The sequence below is a fragment of the Danio rerio genome, chromosome 3, assembly GCF_049306965.1.
Source record: "Danio rerio strain Tuebingen ecotype United States chromosome 3, GRCz12tu, whole genome shotgun sequence".
NCBI lineage: Eukaryota > Metazoa > Chordata > Actinopteri > Cypriniformes > Danionidae > Danio > Danio rerio.
This window is the reverse complement of record NC_133178.1, coordinates 63334227-63354547: the sequence shown is the minus strand read 5'-3', so window position 1 is coordinate 63354547 and position 20321 is coordinate 63334227. Positions and strand designations below refer to the sequence as shown.

The following is a 20321-nucleotide window of genomic DNA, read 5'->3' as shown; positions in this document are numbered from 1 at the left end:
TGGTCCCACTTTATATTGTGTCCTTAACTACTATGTTCTTGCATCAAAAAATAAATACAATGTACTTACTGTGTTCATAATGTATTTGGGAACACACGTGGTGCTCTTGAGTTGGGATAGGGGTTGGGTTATGGACAGGTTTGGTGGTGTGGGTAGGTTTAAGGGTGGGTGAAGGTGTAGGGAATGGTCAGCAGTGTATTTACAAATGTAATAACAGAAGTTAATTAAAGATGTAATTACATACAGGTATTTAATTAAGCATAAGTACACAATAAATACATGTATTTACACAATAAGTACATTGTAACAAACTATTAATTCCTGTGTAAGTACATATTAGTTAAGGCCACTTAATATAAAGTGGGACCATATATATATATATATATATATATATATATATATATATATATATATATATATATATATATATATATATATATATATATATATATATATTACCCAGCAAAATTAAATCCAAACACTGAAAAGCAAATATATTGATGCGCAGCTCCACAAGTCCCAATCCAAACAAGCCAGTGGCGAAAATGGTGAGGAACAACCTTCAACAATTGACAAAAGTGAAGGAAAGAACCAGACACACTTGTTGGGGGGGATTGAATAATATTTCATTATTAATCTTAATAATTAAAATAATAGCTAATATAAATATACATTTTATAAATATATATATATATATATATATATATATATATATATATAAGTATATATATATATATAAGTATATATATATATATATATATATATATATATATATATATATATATATATATATATATATATATATATATATATATATCAATTGGGATTACAATTACAATCATTTCAATAGTAATACACAGTTATTATATATAAAATGGCTCCACACAGAGGTGGTCAAAAGGATCAAAAACCATTGCTCATTTGAAAATGATGATGCTCTGTGTCAATACAGGAAGTGTGATTCTGTTTCATATGACTTAAAGGAAAAGTACCCAACACACAGCTTTAAATCTGTCAACACTGGATTGCCAGTGGCTGCATATTTTCTGGTAAGTTAAGAACTTATTTTTCATATTTCACAATGTAGTAAAATAAAGACTGATAGCTTACTTTAGCTTTTTGTTCTTAGATGAACCTTCATTATCAGCCGAATTATTTTAATTTCAATACAATAGCAGTTTTAATTTACCCTTTATTCATCAACATGACAGAAATATTAGTTTAACAGCTCTAACAAATACATAAGAAAGCTGAATTTGTAGTATTTACTCTGATTTCATTGTAATTTCATTAATTATCACACCGCCAAACTGATTTTAACAAGTCGGACATGTTCCCTGATTAACATGTATGTTGATCCTGGAACAACATTCCGTAACACTTTATAATAACTACACACAAACCATTTATTAAGCATTAGGATCTAGTGAGTTCATTATTTGTTAAGCATTAACTCTACATTAACAAACGTTAGTAAGCAGTTTATAACTGCAGCTACAAATGCTGTATTCTTGACTTACAACGACATGTATAATGTGCTTAATAATTGTACTTTCATACTTTGTTAATGATTTATTTTTCATTACTAAATGAAGTATCGCATTATTTTCAAACCAGTTGTTTTTAAGAGTAGTTGAGGGTTTTTAACATCATTCAGAATGAGTTAGTAAATGATTAATAAACTGTTGAAATCAAGGTTTATACATCTTATTATTCAGGCATATGTTAATGGTTACTTTGTATGTTAACAAATGCTTTATTAACTCAACTTCATGCAGTTTTGTGACCTGATCTAAAGTGAGGACTATCCATGCTTCATAAATCCCTTATAAATGATAATTAAAGGTTTGGTATCAAATGAACAATAATCATTGCAATCTTATCTAAAAAGTCAAATTATTGTAAATATTAAACATTGCTGAATAACAGGAGTGTCAAAATACGACATAAAATTGTATAAAACAACAATAATATAATAGTTTAAAAATATTAAAAAGATGCAATGTTTAAACTGTACAGTCATTTTATTTTAGATCAGATTTACTTTTCATTTGATACAGTTTTATTAGTCTATCTTCAAATGAATAGAAATGAATAATGTTGTTTATGTGCTTTCTTTCCTTTTTAGAATTTAACTGACTCTTTAATTGTCATTTATTTTTATTATTATTATTATTATTATTATTATTATTATTATTATTATTATTATTATATTATTATTATTATTATTATTATAAGGCATTTATAAAGCAAGAATAGTCCTCGATTTAGATTAGCTCACAAAACTGGATGAAGTTGAGTTAGTAAAGCATTTATTAACACATTAGTTAAGTATAAATATATGCCTGAATAATAATATATATAACTGTTGATTTCAATAGTTTATTATCAAATGTACTAAATCATTCTGAATAATCTTAAAAAAAACCACCAACTATGCTTAAATAACTGGTTTGTAAATAATGCAATATTTTATTTAGTAATAAAAAAAAATCATTAACAAAGTATGAAAGTACAATTATTAAGCACATATACATGTGGTTGTAAGTCAAGAATACAGCATTAATAGCTGCAGTTATAAACTGCTTACTAACGTTTATTAATGTAGAGTTAAGGCTTAACAAATAATGAATTCACTATTTGCTAACGCTTAATAAATGACTCATAGTGTGTAGTTATTATAAAGTCTTACCCAACATTCCAAACAGCCAATCAGAATTAAGCGATATGTTTACCGTTATGTTAAGCTTAATAAGATTTACGGTTAGGTTTATTCACTTTTACATGATTGTATACTCTGGTTTTGCGAATATTTACACTTATGATTGGGGTTAGGGTATAGATTTGGAATACATTTTCGAACAAAACTCAACATAGATGTTAATCCAGGATCGTATCATACTTGCCAAAATCATGATGTGCGTATCACACAGTTCACAAATTTAGACTGAAATCTATTGTGTGACATTGATTGGATGCCTATACTCTAATGATATTACCTGTAATACAAGAATAAACCGTTGCTACAAATGCAGTGCTAAAGAGTGTATAAATGTGCTGAGAAAATAAAAACAACTGCCCAGAAAATTGTTAAAACTCTTGGTAATATAATTTTATTTTAGTAATATTACTTTATAGTTTCCTCTGTCATTAGGCTTTGGCATTAAGCTAAGAATATCACTCTTTCTTTAGCTTGTAATCATAGGAGATCCAATTTAAGTGCATTACAGAGCCTACATAGTTATATTCATGTCAAATGTACATAAGGAATATGGAAGGAATGATATGGTTTAGAAGGGCGAGGCAGTGGCGCAGTAGGTAGTGCTGTCGCCTCACAGCAAGAAGGTCGCTGGGTCGCTGGTTCAGTTTCCCCCACAGTCCAAACACATGCGGTACAGGTGAATTGGGTAGGCTAAATTGTCCATAGTGTATGAGTGTGTGTGTGAATGAGTGTGTGGATGTTTCCCAGAGATGGGTTGCATCTGGAAGGGCATCCGCTGAGTAAAAACTTGCTGGATATGTTGGCAGTTCATTCCGCTGTGGCGACCCCGGATTAATATAGGGACTAAGCCGACAAGAAAATGAATGAATGAATGATATGGTTTAGATTTATATGGAAAAGATGGTGGATCTTTTGGCCACTCCACCAAAGAATAACATAAAGGTGAATTTGCTGAGTGATTATTCAAAAGAAATAAATGTAAAAATAAATGAAAGGTTGGACGTTTAAAAAGTGATCAACTGTGTCCGTGAAATCAGCCTTTAAGCTTGTGAAAGTCAGTTCCTCTTAGCATACGATGTGGTTTTGACATGTGACTCTTTCTGCCCAGAAATGTTGCAACAGTGTCTTTCATTTACGTAAAGGCAAATAAAGAGGATATGATACTACATAGAACTTTAGTACAAATAAATTGCCTGGCAAAAGTCTTGACGTCAATCTCAGTTGTAAGAGCAACAAATAATAACTTGACTTCTAGTTGATCATTTGGAAAAGTGGCAGAAGGTCGATTTTTCTGATGAGTCGCCTGTTGAACTGCATCACAAATACTGCAGAAGACCTATTGGAACCCACATGCACCGAAGATTCTCCCAGAAATCAGTCAGTTTGGTGAAGGAAATATCATGGTTTGGGGTTACATTCGGTATTGGGGTGTGCGAGAGATCTGCAGAGTGGATTGCAACATCAACAGACTAAGGCAGGGGTGTCCAAACCTTTTGGGCCGAGGGCCAGATGCAAAAAAAAAAACGTCCCGGGCCAAATTTTACATACATCACACAGACACGCATATATATATATATATATATATATATATATATATATATATATATATATATATATATATATATATATATATATATATATATATATATATACATATATACATATATATTTATATATATATATATATTTTTTTTATTTATATATATATATATATATATATATATATATATATATATATATATATATATATATATATATATATATATATACATATACATATATATATATATATATATATATATATATATATATATATATATATATATATGTATATATATATATATATATATATATATATATATATATATATATATATATGTATATATATATATATATACATATATATATATATATATATATATATATATATATATATATATGTATGTATATATATATATATATATATACATATATACATATATATATATATATATATATATATATATATATGTATGTATATATATATATATATATATATATATATATATATATATATATATATATATATATATATATATATATATATATATGTATATATGTATATATATATATATAGTGTCATGGCCCTTTTATTACTGCAACTGATTCCTGGCAAATTAAACAAACACATATTCCACTGACCTCTGTGAAGAAATATCCTTTGCCCCAACGTGACTAAAATTTCCTGCTCTCACTGTTGATTTTCCTTTTTCTTGGTTGTGCCATGGCTCGCCAAAACGTGATTATGAATTATGTTTCCTTCAATTTGTTTGGTTCGTTTTGCTTCATTACAGGAACTGCTGCCTAACTGAAGGTGCGTCATAGCGATACCTGGTGGTTATTTGTTGAAATACGTTCATTTTTGTATAGCAGGCCAGATTCTATTAGTATTTATAAAAAGCCGTAGTTTGGACACCCCTGGCCTAAGGTATCAAGACGTTTGTGCTGCCCATTACATTGCAAACCACAGGAGAGGGGGAATTCTTCAGCAGGATAGCGCTCCTTCTCATACTTCAGCCTCCACATCAAAGCTCCTGAAAGCAAAGAAGGTCAAGCGGCTACAGGATTGGCCAGCCCAGTCATCAAACATGAACATTATTGAGCATGTCTGGAGTAAAATGGAGGAGGAATCGAAGATGAATCCAAAGAATGTTCATAAATTCTGAAAGTCCTGCAAGAACGCTTTCTCTGCCATTCCAGACGACTTTATTAATAGGTGATTTGAGTCATGTCAGAGATGTATATGCAGTCCTCCTCCATGACTTTATATTATACATTGTACATTCCATTCTTTTAAATGACAAGACTTTTGCCTAAGTAAAGTCAGACCTTACTGTCCTAATGAAATAAATAAAAATCAAGGCATGATCATCTTTTTATTTTGCTAAAGGAAGTGTTATCTGAAGCCTTTGCCTTTCATATAAGCCACATCTGATATCAAGTTATCAACTAGAAGTCAAGTTATTATTTGTTGTTTCTAAAACTTGCATAGGCGACTTTTGTCAGGTACTGTATCTTTGTATATAGTATAGAAAACACTAACAACAATATATATAGTTTCACTTGATCATATTATGGGTAAAATACTTCATTTAAGACTTGCCTATACTGTATTTCAATTATTATGAAAGACTAAGGCATTTTATCTTCGATAGATCAAAGCAGTTTAAACCCCATCTGAAGTCAGTCCCTCAATACCCAAAACAAATGGAGATTGACATAGACTTTAACATGACTCTCAGTGTCAAGACTGAAGACAAGGACTTAAATGAGTTTTGCTTCTCCGGGATCAAGCTGTGTGTCTGAACAAGAATCTTCATGCCTCCAAGATGAAGTGATGCAATGACATCTGACCTCAGGTAACACACTTTCCATTGAAATGGAATCAGAGTGATTCATCTACACTCTCAGAAATAAAGGTATGTGATCTGTCACTGGGGTGGTACCTTTTCGAAAGGTACAAATTTGTACCTAAAAAGTCCATATTAATGCATCAAGGGAACATATTAATTCAATTCAATTCAGCTTTATTTGTATAGCGCTTTTACAATGTAGATTGTGTCAAAGCAGCTTCACATAAATGGTCACAGTAACTGGATCAGGGTAGTTCAGTTTTTAGTGTTTAAGTTCAGTTCAGTTTAGCTCAGTTCAGTGTGGTTTAAAGTCATTACTGAGAGTCCAAACACTGAAGAGCAAATTCATCGATGCTTAGCTCTACCAATCCTGAACCATGCAAGCCAGAGGCGACAGCGGAGAGGGAAAAAAACTTCACCGATAGGAGAGTGAAGAAAAAAAGAAACCTAAGTACCTAAAAAGTACAAATGTGTTCCTCCTAAACTTTTTAGGTACTAATATATACATATTGGTACCAATATGGACCCTTCAAGTACAAATGTGTACCGTTTAAAAAGGTACCTCCCCAGTCAGGAGCGCAACTGCACATTTATATTGCACAACTATATTTTATAACAGGCAAGTGATAAAATGTGGATAATATGTCAGTCAATAAATTAAAGATATTTTTTTATAAAGATATCAATATGTTTCAAAAAATACAGTTTCGCAGTTCTGAACACAACTGAAATAGTATGAAGTAGTAAAAGGTATAATTACATTAAGCATGTTAAGTCGCAAAGAAATGCATCTCATACCAGCCCAAATTTCTTCTCATTTTAATTTTCCCTCACTAAATGATTATATCACCTTGACTAGTCTTGCTTTTGGACTTTTTGTACTACGTTTGTCAAACCAAAATGATAGACATTGGAGTCCTAAAGGTCAAAAGAACATTGCAATTACTTCTCACATGCATACTGTGAGAAGTGTAAGATCTGTCTTTGCAAGAACAATTGACTGAAACTGCTTAAAGTGAAATAAAAAAGACAGTTTAGTGTTTAGTGTAAAAAAAAAACAGAAACAAACTGTGTGAAATGTTCTATTTAATTAAAATGTTATAACTTTGTTTGTAGCTAAAATTAAAATCGTTTTGAACTAAGAAGTTACCAAAAGGCCTGATGAATCAATATGATACATAATAAATTAAAAAAAACATGTATGTGGTATAAAAAAACGGGAGGAAGGGTGGAATGATTTTTTAATTTAATAAAATACAATATTATACGCGTATAAAATTCTAAATAAACATTTTTAACAAAAAAAAATATATATATATATTATTTAAAACTTTTAAAATGGATACTTTCAAAAATAATAGGCACAATGGCGCCCCCCATGTGTGGCACCCCTATGCGCCGCATATACTGCATACACCCTTTTTGCGCCACTGACCCCAGTGACAGCTCGCGTACCTTTATTTCTGAGAGTGTAAAGTCAGAATTCTGTCAATGCAGATCTTGCCTAGCTTTAACACATTGTAAATGTCTCTTTTGTCTTTTCACTTTTCTGGTTTCAAATCTATTTTTGAATTCATGTCTGTACCTTGCTGTTTTAACTTTGGTATTACAGCCTAACTGAATGAGTTTGTTGTGTTCCTTATTTGCAAATAGCTAGAGAATAAATTATAGTTAATGAGTTTTATGAGTTTATGAGTTAACAATTAAATGTGGTTACATTTTATTTTGATGGTCCGTTTGTTGAATGTTTGTTCCATTGCATCTACATACCAACTAATTCTTAGTAGATTATAAGTAGACTGTTAGGTTTGGGGTTAGGCTTAGTGTAAACTGACATGTACTTGTTAAGTTTCTTATTGTCAGGTAAAAGCAGTATTGACAGATATTAAGCAGACAGTATACTAAGGCCCCGTTTACATTAGTGCATTTTATTTTGAAAACGGCGTTTTAGATAAAAAACGATCCTAGTCCACACTTCCCACATAGCAAAATTTCTTTGGTCCAGCTCTGGCCCACACAATCAGGTTTTGCTTGGCCCACATGCCGCAGTGAATTACGGTACATGACTGGACCAAATCTGGCTTCCAGACAAGGGCCAAACACGGACCATATCTGGGCCAAGTCTCAGCCAAGTTAATAACCCATAACTGGGTCTGAACTGGGCCAGATAGGTTGGTGTGTCACGATTGCAATGAAATTGATAAACCCATGGAGTGATGCGCTTTAGGCACACTATGGGCACGCTTTTTCTCAAAGTGACCTGATTGGTAGAATTTTTTTCTTTACTCAAAAATGAGTTTAGTGTATTTTAAATGTGGGTCAAGACTGGTCAAACTCACATGGCCCACTTTCAAGTTTTTAAATCTGGGCCAAATACTACGTTTTTCATCTGGCCCAGATCTTGTGTGCCGCCTTAAAGACGGTGCCAACTCTGCCAAACCCGGGCCATGTTTGGCCCACATGCTGTATGCCAGTGCCGGATGAATGCCTGCTGTGCCAGCTTTATGCCAAATCTGGGCCAGAAATCTTTGCTACTAGGGTAGCGTTTCACCTAACGTTTTTGAACGTTTCTCCGTCCACACTATCAAGTGACCATTCGCGCACGCTGGGCATGCGCGTTCTAGCAAATATATGCAGCTGCTCTAGTAAAAAAGGCAGAGGTAAACTGCACAATGGCGCCTAGAACAGACAATAGTGCAAACAACGCTTCCATTTCTGTGTCCATGTAGCTGTTTACAGTGAAGGCTAGTCTGTTGTCTTCCGGTAGCGTTAAAACCATGTGTTATAGTCATGTGATAGGGGCTTGACGAATAAGGATATGCAATGACCCGCCTCCGTTTTCAGATGTCTGCATTTTTCCCATCCACACTTAGACAGAGCAGCAGCATTTCAAAATGAAAACGAACTCTCCAGCATTTTCAAAACGCTCCAAAACATTTCCAAACTCTGGCGTAGTGTGGACGGATGGCGTAACCGTAGCAAAACTTATGCGTTTTAAAACTAAAACGCACTAGTGTAAACGGGGCCTAATACTCAAATGGACAATCAAGATAAAGTGTTATCATAAATGTAATCTTTGTATTCAAGCTTTTTAATTTCTTTTCCATTTGCTTTCTGTATGCATCAGCAGGTGAAAAAGATCAGAGCTTCCGAAACGCAGCTGTGAAACGTAACATCCATGATTCCAGGAACCCACTTGAGTGATGAGCCAGTGACCCCCGACTTCAGGATGAGTAACACACAGAGACGAAATGGAGACAAATCAGAGGATAGTAAACTGCAGATCGTCAAAGACCGCCACAAAACCAGCATGAAGAACAAATATGAGAGATTATTTGAGGGAATCAAACTCCAAGAGAACCATGCCCTACTGAATAGGATTTACACACAGCTGTACATCATAGAGGGAGAGAGCGAAGGAGTGAATGAAGAGCACGAGGTTTCACAGATGGAGAAAACAGCCAGAACAAAACGCTCACAGCACTCTTCAATCTACTGCAATGACATCTTTAAAGAGGAGAAAGAGCAGATCAAGACCGTTCTCACTAAGGGCATCGCTGGAATTGGAAAAACCGTCTCTGTGCAGAAGTTCATTCTGGACTGGGCCGAGGGAAAAGCCAATCAGGATGTAGATTTCATCTTTGTGCTTCCATTTCGAGAGCTGAACTTGATTAAAGATCATCAGTACAGTCTTCACACACTTCTGCTGGACTTTCATCCTGAACTTCAGCATCTGGACTCACAGATTTATGAGGAGTGTAAAGTCGTGTTCATCTTTGATGGTCTGGATGAAAGCAGAATCACACTGATGTTTTCAGACTGTCAGAAAGTTTCTGATGTGACTGAAGCTTCATCAGTGAGTGTGTTGATGTCAAACCTCATGAAAGGAGATCTGCTTCCCTCCGCTCTCATCTGGATCACCAGCAGACCAGCAGCAGCCAGTCAAATCCCCTCCAAATACGTCAATCGACTGACCGAAATTCAGGGATTCACTGAGCCTCAGAAGGAGGAATATTTCAGGAAGAGAATCAGCGATGAGCATCAAGCCAGCAGAATCATCTCCCACATCAGAAGAGCAAGAAGCCTCCACATCATGTGCCACATACCCGTCTTCTGCTGGATCTCATCCACTGTGCTTCAGAAGCTCCTGGAAGATGATCTGAGTGCAGAAATCCCTCAAACTCTGACTGAGATGTACATCCACTTCCTGCTGATTCAGATCAGCATGAGGAACCAGAAGTATGAAGAGAGAGATCCAGAGAAACTCCTCCAGTCCAACCGAGAAGTGATTGTCAAACTTGCTGAAGTGGCTTTCAAACAGCTGATGAAGGGCAATGTGATGTTCTACAAGGAGGACCTGATTGAGAGCAGCATAGACGTCTCTGACTCATTGTATTCTGGGATCTGCACTGATATCTTTAAGGAAGAATCTGTGATTCATCAGAGGAAAGTCTACAGCTTCATCCATCTGAGCATTCAGGAGTTTCTTGCTGCTTTACATGTGTTTTACTACCACATAAGCAACACCACAAAAGCATGTTTCGATTCACTGCATAATCTCCATGAAAGAGTAGTAGATAAGACCATCGTGAGTGAGAATGGGCGCCTGGATCTGTTCCTGCGGTTCCTGCTGGGCATCTCACTGGAGTCCAATCAGAGCCTCTTACAGGATCTACTGACACGCACAGAGAAAAGCTCGGAGAGCATCGGGAGAAGCACACAGTACATTAAAGAGAAGATCAGAGATGGACATCAACTCTCCACTGAAAGATCCATCAATCTGTTCCTCTGTCTGCTGGAAGTGAAAGATCAGACTCTGTCCAGGGAGATTCAGGAGTTTGTGAAATCAGATAAACACTCGGAGAAGAAACTCTCCCCTGCTCACTGCTCATCAATCGCCTACATGCTTCAGATATCAGAGGAGGTGCTGGATGAGCTGGAGCTCAAGAAGTACAACACGTCAGATGAGGGCAGAAGAAGACTGATACCAGCTATCAGCAACTACAGAAGAGCACTGTGAGTGTTTAATCAAATGTTAAGTGAAGAGATAATTCTGAATGGAGTTTCTAGTGTTGTATTGATAGATCTAGAGCAGGGGTGCTCAAACCTTATTCTGGAGATCAACATTCCAGCATAAACTCCGGGAGTTTAGCTCCAGTCCTGATCAAATGAAGTTCCTAACGCAAGTTTGGGTGGAGCCTGATCAGTCCGGTGGGTCCCTCAATTATCACGTGTGTATATACAGTGCATCCAGAAAGTATTCATAGCGCTTCACATTTTCCACATGTTTTTTGGTTACACCCTAGATTAACAGATTTTTTGAAATTGTTGCAAATTAATAAAAAATAAAAAACCTGAAAAATCACATGTACATCAGTATTCACAGTCTTTGCTTAATAGTGCACCTTTGGCAGAAATTACAGCCTCAAATCTTTTTGAATATGATGCCACAAGCTTGCCACACCTGTCTTTGGGAATGTTTGCCCATTCCTCTTTGCAGTACCTCTCAAGGTCTATCAAGTTGGATTGGAAGCGACGGTGTACAGCCATTTTCAGATCTCTCTGGAGATGTTCAATAGGATTTAGTACTGGGCTCTGGCTGGGCCACTCAAGAACGTTCACCGAGTTGTTGTGAAGCCACTCCCTTGATATTTTGGCGGTGTGCTTTGGGTCATTGTCCTGCTGGAAGATGAACCGCTGCCCCAGCCTGAGGTCAAGAGCACTCTGAAGGAGGTTTTCATTCAGGATGTCTCTGTACATTGCTGCATTCATCTTTCCCTCTACCCTGACTATTCTTGCAGTTCCTGCTGCTGAAAGCATCCCCACAGCATGATGTTGCCATCCCCATGCTTCACTGTAGGGATGGTATTAGCCTGGAGATGAGTGCTGCCTAGTTTTCTCTAAACGTAACACCTGGCATCATCAGACCAGGCTGATTGACCAGGCTGATCATCAGACAAGGCTGATTTCATCAGACCAAAGAATTTTGTTTCTTATGGTCTGAGAGTCATTCAGATGCCTTTTGGTAAATTCCAGGTGGGGAGTGGCTTCCGTCTGGCCACTCTATCATACAGGCCTGATTGGTGGATTGCTGCACAGATGGTTGTCCTTCTGTAAGGTTCTCCTCTCTCCACAGAAGAACGCTGGAGCTCAGACAGAGTGACCATAGGGTTTTTGATCACCTCCCTGACTAAGGCCCTTCTCCCGCGATCACTAAGCTTAGATGGCCAGCCAGCTCTAGAAAGAGTCCTGGGTGATGGAGGCCATTGTGCACATTTGAACTTTCAGAGCAGCAGACATTTTTCTGTAACCTTTTTCAGCCTTGTGCCTCCAGATAATCCTGTCTCGGAGTTCTACAGACTATTCCTTTGTCTTCATTCTTAGTTTGTGCTTTGACATGCACTGTCCACCCTGGGACCTTATATAGACAGATGTATGCATTTTTAAATCATGTCCAATCAACTGAATTTACCACAGGTGAACTCCAATAAAGCTGCTAAAACATCTCAAGAGTGATCAGTGGAAACATGATGTACCTGAGCTTAATTTAAAGCTTCAAGGCAAAGGCTGTAAATCCTTCTGTACATGTGATTTTAAAGGTATTTTATTTTTAATAAACTTGCAACAATTTCAAAAACTCTTTTTCACATTGTTATTATGGGGTATTGTGTGTAGATTTTTGAGGAAATAAATCAATTTAATCCATTTTTGGAATAGGGCTGAAACATAAGAAAATGTGTAGAAAAGGTGAAGGGCTATGAATACTTTCCGTATGCACGGTAAGTAGCTGTCTTTGCACTGTTTCAGTTGACTTTTGTTCCAGTATCCCTCCACCTCCCCACCTTATCCACTGTTTTCTCAAAAAGGTGGGAGGGGCTAAAAAAATGGGGGGGGGGGGGGGGGGGGCTCATAATTGTAGCTTGAGTCAAGCCTCCTTCCAGGATGGGAGGTTCGAGCTCTCTTAGGGGTTTGATAGTTTGGGCCCCCGCTTCAGGACAGCAAAGCCAAAATTGTTTACCATGTTGATGCAGTTAAAGGAGCAGGTGAACTTGTGAAACATAATTGAACCAACTAAGAAGGATCTGAAGAAGCACTTGGTAATTAAAGACTAATCCGTTTGATCAAGGTTGCAGCTGAACTCCTCAGTAAGGTAGATCTCCAGGAGCAGGGTTGGACACCCCTGATCTTTGTTTTAATAAAACTAAATGATCTGAATTCAGTGTTTTACCTTTTTTGCAGTCTTGCTGGCTGTGATCTCTTTGCTCCGGATTGTGAAATTGTATCATCAGTTCTTCAATCTACAAATTGTGTCCTAAGAGAGCTGGACCTGAGTAACAATGACCTGCAGGATTCAGGAGTGAAGCTGCTCTCTGATGGACTGAAGAGTCAAAACTGTCAACTGGAGATACTGAGGTTTGACTTTCTTGTTAAATCATGGTTATTTAAACATCAAGATTCTTTCCTTGCTCTAAGATGGCATCCCTGCCGGTGTCCTTAGGTTGTCTGGCTGTATGGTGACAGAGGAAGGCTGTGGTTTTGTCTCTTCAGCGCTGAGTTCAAACCCCTCACACCTGAGAGAGCTGGATCTGAGCTACAATCACCCAGGACCATCAGGAGTCCAGCTGCTCAAACATAAACTGGAGGATCCACACTATAAACTGCAGAAACTCAAGTATGTGGGGCAATATGAGCATTATTTGTCCAGTTGGGATGAAAACCACTGCTATAGATAACCTTAATGATCAGTTATACTAAAAATAAAGATTTAAAATTTTAATCATCTTTCAAAAAAACATTTATATTAATACAACTGTTTAACCATTTTATTGCGCATTAGATTTCAGTTCAATAAACAGCCTCTGTTTTTGTTTTATTCAGTTTGGACCATGGAGGACATTTCAGGATCACATCTGGACTGAGAAAATGTATGTTCACACAGACGCACACACACATGCATATTTAAAGGGCCTTTAAACCACCCTGTCTCAGCAGGGTGTTTTCACACCTCTAGTTTGAAAAAAGTCAGCTAAAGCCTAGTTCACACTAGAGGATTTTAAGCCTGATTCGAGCCCGATTTGGAAGTTAGCGAGCTCGCCGACAGATCGGGCTGTGATCGGGAAGAAATCTGCGGGTGCACGGCGCTCGCCGCTCTTTATGTGTGAACTACTGAACAACGCATCAACGAGGCTCGCTGACGCGTCGCCGACACCTCGCAGACGGAAATCCAACATTTAGCATGCTAAATATTCCAGAGCAGTCAGCCGACTCAACACTGATGACCCATGTCTCTAAACAATTCTTCTTCTTCCACTTGTTTTAATTACGGTTGGCAACACAACGTGGCGTCTCTCTGCCGTCTGAACACTGTAACAGTGTTATTGAAGCTGCACCTCATTCACTATAAAGCACGCTGATTGGTTCGAACCAAGACTTTCTCATGAATTAGAGCTGAAAACTCAAAGATGTCACATTGAACCGGCCAGTACAGACATCTAGTGTCCACACTGGAATTTACTAGTGATGGGTCGCACATGAACAATTCGTTCTTTTTGAACGAATCTTCAATATTAATATGTGCGCACATTTGTGCAGGTAGTATCGTTAATTTCAAGTCTTCATCACATTGGCAGAAGCCAATCATATGTGTTTAGAGCCGGAAAAAGAATTGATCCGCTCACCTCTCGAGTCCTCTATCGGGTCTGAGTCACTCATTCATCACGGGCCAATCATATACGTTTAGAGCCGGAAAAAGAATTGAACCGTTCATCTCTCGAGTCCTCGATCGGGTCTGAGTCACTCGTTCATCACGGGCCAATCATACGCGTTTAGAGCCGGAAAAAGAATTGATCCGTTCATCTCTCGAGTCCTCTATCGGGTCTGAGTCACTCGTTCATCACGGGCCAATCATACGCGTTTAGAGCCGGAAAAAGAATTGATCCGTTCATCTCTCGAGTCCACTATCGGGTCTGAGTCACTCGTTCCTCACGGGCCAATCATATACGTTTAGAGCTGGAAAAAGAATTGAACCGTTCATCTCTCGAGTCCTCGGGTTTGAGTCATTCTGTCACACGATGAACGAACGATCATGGCTCCTATCGGCTCAGACTGTGCATTGATTAAGATTATAAGTGACTGTCAGTGTAACGTGAATGAACCCCTGACATTTGAAGACATGAAGAGGTGAGCTGAGCAAAGAGACAAAAATGCCTTCATAGACAAAAGAGCAGGTAAACATAAAATTATTATTTTCTCCTTGTTATATTCTACTTATGACTTATTTGTCGTGCAGTCGACCTTTTGGGCTAGTTGTAGATGTGTTTGGAAGCAGTTCGTAACATTTTAATAATATTTTGGCAAATTGAACCAAATGAACGAAATGACTCGAAAAAAGATTCGTTCATCTTGATGAACGAGACTCAAAGATCAGAGTCAGTAAAATGATCCGAACTTCCCATCACTAGAATTTACACAATGATTTCATGGCTGTGACGCAGCTTCTAAATGTATTTTCAAACTGGAAAGACTGGAATATATCAAACTACAATGTATTTTCAACAAGTTTGCTCGCAAAAACATCAATTTTTCAGTTTTTAGTAAAATATATTTGTCCTAATAGTGTTTTAAGCAAAGTAAGACATGTCTGTCAACATCTCAATAAATGCATTTTGGTGTTTTGCGACCCTTTATTAAAAGGATGATGTTATCTGTGTTCTTATGTACAGATGCCTGTGATCTCACACTGGATCCAAACACGGCACACAATCAACTGGTATTGTCTGAGGAGAACAGAAAGGCAACAAATGTGAAAGACTCCCAGCCGTACCCCGATCATCCAGAGAGATTTGAGCAACAGGAGCAGGTTCTATGTAAACAGACTCTGACTGGACGCTGTTACTGGGAGGTGAAATGCAGCGGCTCATGTCAAGTGGGAGTGGTTTACAGAGGAATCAACAGGAAAACTGGAAGTAACTGTCGGTTCGGACGCAATGAAAACTCCTGGACTCTGTACTGCTATGATGAGGTGTACACAGTCTGGCACAATAATAAGAGCACAGAAATCATTGCTCCTTCAGCTCGTACTAATAGAGTGGGAGTGTATGTGGACGTGTCGTCCGGCTCTCTGACCTTCTACAGCGTCTCCGACACACTCACACACATACACACATTCAACACCGCATTCACTGAAGAACTCTATGCTGGATTTAGCGTTTATCCTGAATCTTCAGTGTCTCTTTTTGAGATATAACGCCACTGAAACGTAGTTATTGTCTGCAACGTTCAGCCGCACCACTTGAGACTGTGTTTATGAGCGCTTATTCTCACATACAGCAGTAGCTGTGATGAATAAAGAAATCAAGCGTTATCCGTTAGTTCACCCTACTGAAAAAAACAGCTTAAACCAGCCTAGGCTGGTTGGCTAGTTTTAGCTGGTCGACCAGGCTGGTTTTAAAGGGGTTTTGGCCATTTCCAGGCTGGTTTCCAGCCATTTCCAGCCTGGTCTTAGCTGGTCAGGCTGGGAGATGACCAGCTAAAACCAGCTTGACCAACCTAGCCAGGCTGGGAGCCCAGCCAAAACCAGCTATGTCCAGCTTAAACCAGGCTGGTCATGCTGGTTTTAGCTAGTCATCTCCCAGCCTGATCAGCTAAGAACCAGGCTGGAAATGGCTGGAAACAAGCCTGGAAATGGCCAAAACATCTCTAAAACCAGTCTGGTTGACCAGCTAAAACCAGCCAACCAGCCTAGGCTGGTTTAAGCTGGATTTTTCAGCAGGGCAGGCAGGCCTCGTAGACAAGCTCTGCTTTCAGATGCCCCACCTTGCCCCATCAGCTAATCCAAGGCTGTTTCTTAATTCCAAGAATGCAGAGAACGGACTTGCATTCTTGTAAAGACCGGTCTTTGCCTGGTCACAACTCATTTAGGGAAACTCCTGATGTGAATAAGTTATCTCTCTTTTTTTTATTTTTTTTTTTAAGATTTATTTTTGGCCTAGGATAGGACAGTATTGAGACATGAAGCTAAGTGGGAGAGAGAGAGAGGGGGTAGGGTAGGGAAATGTCGTCGAGCTGGGATTCGAACTCGCAACGCCCTGATATGCTATTGCACCATATGTCGGCGTGCTAAATAAGTTATCTCTTAACTTTATTTATACATTTATATAAAATGCTGAGCTTCCCACCTCCAGTCAAAATGACTTATGGGACTTCTAGAGTAAGTTCGGTCAAAGACTATTGACCTTATTCTCCGCAGACGAGCGGGCGCTGCCATTTGAATCTTTTTGGCACGAGACTTCCGGTCTCATTCACTTCCATTCATTTTTAGGCATTAAAAATTGTTTGTTTCGCTGTTTGATGTTGCAAACTGATATTTCCTTGTTATATTATTCTACTTGGTCTGTATAGTCATGCAAACATTTGTTTGTAGAGCAAGTAGTTTGACCGTTTTTTGCCGTTTATTATTCCTTGTCATTTCTCCCACAGGCGACTGAAACGGAAGTTCTAAGACAATCGCGAAAACAGGCGCACTTCTGCATTTTAGAATAAGGTCAATTGAATGCATAAGACATGTCACTCATGTACATTTGAATAGGGAAAAGTGTAACGATCAGTATGGCGAATGAAGCCCCGCCTTTTAGTACAGGAGCCAATCAGCGAAGCTATATGGCAAATAAAGCCCACCTTCTAGTACATGAGACAATCAGCCATCGCTACAGAATGACAATGCTCCGGGGGAAGGGCTCGAACCAGTCGTGAGTTTCTGCAGATTTTGTGTGATACGAGCATTTAGCAATGAAACTAAATAGACAGTTACTGTTTTATGTTATTGGTTATTCGTAATATGTAATGTAATTGTAAGCTTGGCCAGTAGTTTGGGAGAAATGTATGTTTCCCCATTCAAACAGAATGCCCAAGTATACTTCCCGAGAGGCGTTTTGAAGATGGCCACAGAGTGAAATGACCTGCCTTAAAGGGACTTTGGTTCGGTGCGCAAGTCTGCATCGATGCATCCTCGATACCAAGAACACATCCGGGAACTTTCACGCGTCCTCCGTTCTTGCAGTCTTAAGTTTTGGAACTGAACTTTGTCAGTTGATAATGACGTTACACGAGAAAACGAGGACGCAAGATCCTGCAAACAGCCCAATTTTCATGAACTCGATTGGCAAACACTTTATAACCCAGCCCCATCAGCTGATTCCAACACTATTTTGACCCTTACCCCAGGGACCCTCAACCCAATTCCTGGAAGTTTCCTTTCCTCCAGAGTTTAACCATGATTTAACACACCTGAAGCAATTAATTAGGACCTGAACTCACTTGATGATTGCAGGCAGGTGTGTTTGATATGGGTTTCAGCTGAAATCTGCTGGAAGGTACAGTTGAAGTCAGAATTATTAGCCCCCTGAATTATTAGCCCCCCTGTTTATTTTTTATTTTTTCCCAATTTCTGTTTTTAACTGAAAGGAAATTATCAACACATTTCTAAACAAAATAGTTTTAATAACTCGTTTCTAATCACTGATTTAATTTTTCTTTGCTATGATGACAGTACATAATATTTGACTAGATATTTTTCAAGACACTTCTATACAGCTTAAAGTGACATTTAAAGGCTTAACTAGGTTAGTTAGGTTAGCTAGGCAGATTAGGATAATTAGGCAAGTTATTGTATAACGATGGTTTGTTCTGTAGACTATCAAAAAAAATATAGCTTAAAGGGGCTTATAATTTTGTCCTTAAAATGGTGTTTAAAAAATGTAAAACTGCTTTTATTCTGGCCGAAAAAAAAATAAATAAGACTTTCGCCAGAAGAAAAAATATTATCAGACATACTGTGAAAATTCCCTTGCTCTGTTAAACATCATTTGGGAAATATTTAAAAAAGAATAATGAAATCAAAGGGGGACTAATAATTCTGACTTCAACTGTAGATCTCCAGGAACTGTGTTGAGCACCCCTTCCCTACACCCTTCCTCCCTTCACAGCGGCCACTTTGGAGGATAAACCCTTTGAAGGGATTAGGGGATAGGGATGAGCCCTTCCGAATGAAACGCAGTGCAAGATTACAATGAACCGGAAACGTCCTGCACTTTTATCTACGTCCACTTGGAGGCAGGCTCACGCTGCACTAAACCCATCACTGGCAGTGGATCACAACTGGTTTCTCAGCCAAGGACGCAGATCAACTGTGACTCAGGCCAGTAATCATGACTGTTGATCTTAATGTCAACAATAAAACATGAGACGATCTCCTAAATATTTAAAATAAGTTATTTAAATTAAAAGATATAAAATATGAAGAACCAATGCATTAAAATAAATTATTGATAATTTATGAAGGCCTAAATTTTGGAAATTGAGCGAAGCAGTGGCGCAGTAGGTAGTGCTGTCGCCTCATATCAAGAAGGTCGCTGGGTCGCTTGTTTGAACCTCAGCTCAGTTGGCGTTTCTGTGTGGAGTTTGCATGTTCTCCCTGCGTTCGTGTGGGTTTCCTCTGGGTGCTCTAGTTTCCCCCACAGTCCAAAGACATGCGGAACAGGTGAATTGGGTAGGCTAAATTGTTCGTAGTGTATGTGTGTGTGTGTATATGCGGATGTTTCCCAGAGTCGGGTTGCGGCTGGAAGGGCATCTAAAAATGTGCTGGAAAAGTTGGTGGTTCATTCCGCTGTGGCAACCCCAAATTAATAAAGGGACTAAGCGGACAAGAAAATGAATGAATGAATGAATAAATTTTGAAAATACATGAACTCAATGACACCATATTGATTTATGAGAAGAACCCATGACCCATGTATTGTGATGATCCATCTTTAACTTGTTAACACACAATGCACTTCAATAGAGCAAAGGAGAAACAGCATCCTTGAACCAATCCTAACCAAAAAAAAAAATAAATAAATAGATTTGTCTGATCATGGCGGCTCTCAGGGATCATTTCACTCAGCCCGGAGCTCCTGTCACGGATCTCAATAAGACGACAGACAGAAATAGACAGAGCAAGCCAGCGAGACGAACATGACGGTGTCCTAAGAATGCTTTGCCGACAATCTTAATTCATTCGAGAAGATTATTTCTGAATGTTTTCTGAAACATACAAGTGTTCAGCTTTTTAAAAAAATGTATTGTAGTGATACAAGAACATGCGAATAAAAAAACACTAACAAACTGAGAAAGCATCACGCAGATTCTCACAGAGCAATCAAGAATTT

The 20321-nt window shown here is 37.9% G+C and overlaps 1 protein-coding gene across 3 annotated transcripts; it reads left to right on the top strand.

Moving 5' to 3' along the window:
* The first annotated feature begins 1004 nt into the window (after positions 1-1004).
* On the top strand, positions 1005-19984 carry LOC101883625 (protein NLRC3-like). 3 transcript variants are annotated; one of them, XR_012401278.1, is made up of 8 exons: positions 1005-1049; positions 5917-6120; positions 9242-11130; positions 13354-13527; positions 13613-13786; positions 13993-14039; positions 15837-16585; positions 16769-19864. XR_012401278.1 is itself a non-coding variant. In XM_068219448.2 (7 exons), exons 3-7 carry the CDS (start codon positions 9293-9295, stop codon positions 16358-16360), a joined length of 2757 nt encoding a protein of 918 aa, XP_068075549.2. In that variant the 5' UTR covers positions 1005-1049; positions 5917-6120; positions 9242-9292; the 3' UTR covers positions 16361-19984. The 3 variants fall into 3 exon arrangements, 2 of the variants coding, with proteins under 2 accessions (XP_068075549.2, XP_073801261.1); XM_068219448.2 differs by having other exon boundaries at positions 15837-19984; XM_073945160.1 differs by lacking the exon at positions 1005-1049 and having other exon boundaries at positions 6013-6120; positions 9245-11130; positions 15837-19984.
* Positions 19985-20321: the final 337 nt, after the last annotated feature.